This window comes from Myotis davidii, unplaced genomic scaffold, assembly GCF_000327345.1.
Source record: "Myotis davidii unplaced genomic scaffold, ASM32734v1 scaffold118, whole genome shotgun sequence".
Taxonomy (NCBI): domain Eukaryota; kingdom Metazoa; phylum Chordata; class Mammalia; order Chiroptera; family Vespertilionidae; genus Myotis; species Myotis davidii.
In genome coordinates, this window is record NW_006290441.1 from 2,572,730 (window position 1) to 2,574,546 (window position 1,817).

The following is a 1,817-nucleotide window of genomic DNA, read 5'->3' on the forward strand; positions in this document are numbered from 1 at the left end:
TACTGGGTTCAATTCCAGTCAAGGGCACATATATGTTTTTCACTCTCTCAGAAACAGGCAATTCTGAAAATGGAACAGAACCAAAAGTTATAAAGTGGACACTCATATAAATGGGAATTTCATATATGACAAAGGTGACACCCAAAAGTAATGGGGAAAATGCAGGTAGTTAGGGGATAGTTTTGGAAAAACTGGCTCTTTATAAGTAGAAAAATAAGACTGGATCCTGACTTCACACTATATACACAAGTGGATTCCAGATAGATTAAATAAATAATTTTGAAAAGAACAACTATAAAGCTAGTTGTGAAATAGAAGAGAAGAAGTGTAAGAGAGTTTTTGTTTGTTTGTTTTTACTTGGAGGAAGGGAAAGGCTTTTAAAGCTGAAAACCAAAAAATGTTTCTGTCCAATAAAAGATAACATAGATAAAGTTAATAGACAGACACAGACTCTGTAAATATGTTTACCACACCTAAAAACCACAGAGGATTATTATCAAGTATATATATGGAATTTCTGCAAATCAGTATAAATAAGATCCCAAATAAAAATGGAAATATGTTATTATAATGCATTCATAGAAGGGAAAGCTTGAATTACTAAATGGGGCATAATGAAATGAATAATTTATGAAGCATAAAACAATAAAACACCATTTTTATTTCATTGGAGTAACAAAAAAAGATAAAGTTGCAAAATACAAAGTATTTACAAGTATTTGGAAATATTAGCACCCTTGTGCATTGTTCACAAGAGTATAAACTGATTCAAGTATTTGGAAAATGATCTGAAGTACTTAGCAAAACCAAATAATGCTTACACACTGTAACACAGTACTCCCAGTTTTAGGTCTGTATTACAGAGTATAGTCTTCATAGCTTTTTTGTTGTTATTAATCTTCACCTGAGAATGTTTTTCCATTGATTTTCAGAGAGAGAGAGTGGAAGGGAGGGGGAGAGACAGAGAAACATTGATGTGAGAGAGACACATCATTTGATTGCCTCCCACAGGTGCCCCAACCAGGGTCAGGGATCAAGCCTGCAACTGAGGTACATGCCCTTGACTGGTATTGATCCCAGGACGCTTCAGTCCACGGGCTGAGGGTCTCTCCACTGAGCAAAACTGGCTAGGGCTCATAGCTTTTTGTTATTGTAGAGGAAAGTAGAAAGCAGCCCAGATATCTATTTTTAGGGCAATCTTATATAATAAAAGCACAGTATGCAAATTGTCCCCTTGACCGGAGTTGTCCAGGAGTTCGACTAGCGGGTGGGTGGCCAGGAGAAGGGAGTAACAAAGTCCTTTGTCTCTGACCTAAGAGTCTCATACCTTCTGTCAGCATCCATGAATTATGGCTTGCAACTACAGTTCTTTACATAGACCCATGCAACCTGTTTGTGACTGAGCCTCACCTCAGGCCTGAGCCACAGGCCTCTCACTTTCTACCTCAGGGTTTCTCTGATGCCATATCCAGAATGCCCAAAAAAATATGTTTAGCTCTTATGCATGTGCAACCTGAAAGTTTGTGGAAGTTAATAGTCCCTGAGTCAACCCTTGACCATTGGGCAATGATTGCTGAGTCTTCTCTCCCTTCTCTTGGTCAGATGGCCCTGAAATACATTTCATAAATCTTCAGTTCTATAGGACAGTTTCCCGTAGTAGTAGACAACTAAAAGCCTTTCCTTGTGTTAGCATTTTCTCCTTCCTATTTTCACTTCTCGCTTTTGCTCTTTGGAATTATACCTCCCGATAAACTATTGGCATTATACCTCAGGTTCTACTTTTGGGGAAACCCAGACTATGGCCAGGGAACTTTAGA

General features: G+C 38.1%; 1 protein-coding gene across 1 annotated transcript in view; it reads right to left on the reverse strand.

Moving 5' to 3' along the window:
- Positions 1 to 937, reverse strand: part of IPO7 (importin 7) — a 65,418-nt gene extending 64,481 nt beyond the window's left edge. The window contains exon 1 of the mRNA XM_015563724.1: positions 905 to 937. Within this exon, the coding sequence (XP_015419210.1) occupies positions 905 to 922 (18 nt within the window). The 5' untranslated portion in view covers positions 923 to 937. The remainder of the gene's footprint in view (positions 1 to 904) is intronic.
- Positions 938 to 1,817: the final 880 nt, after the last annotated feature.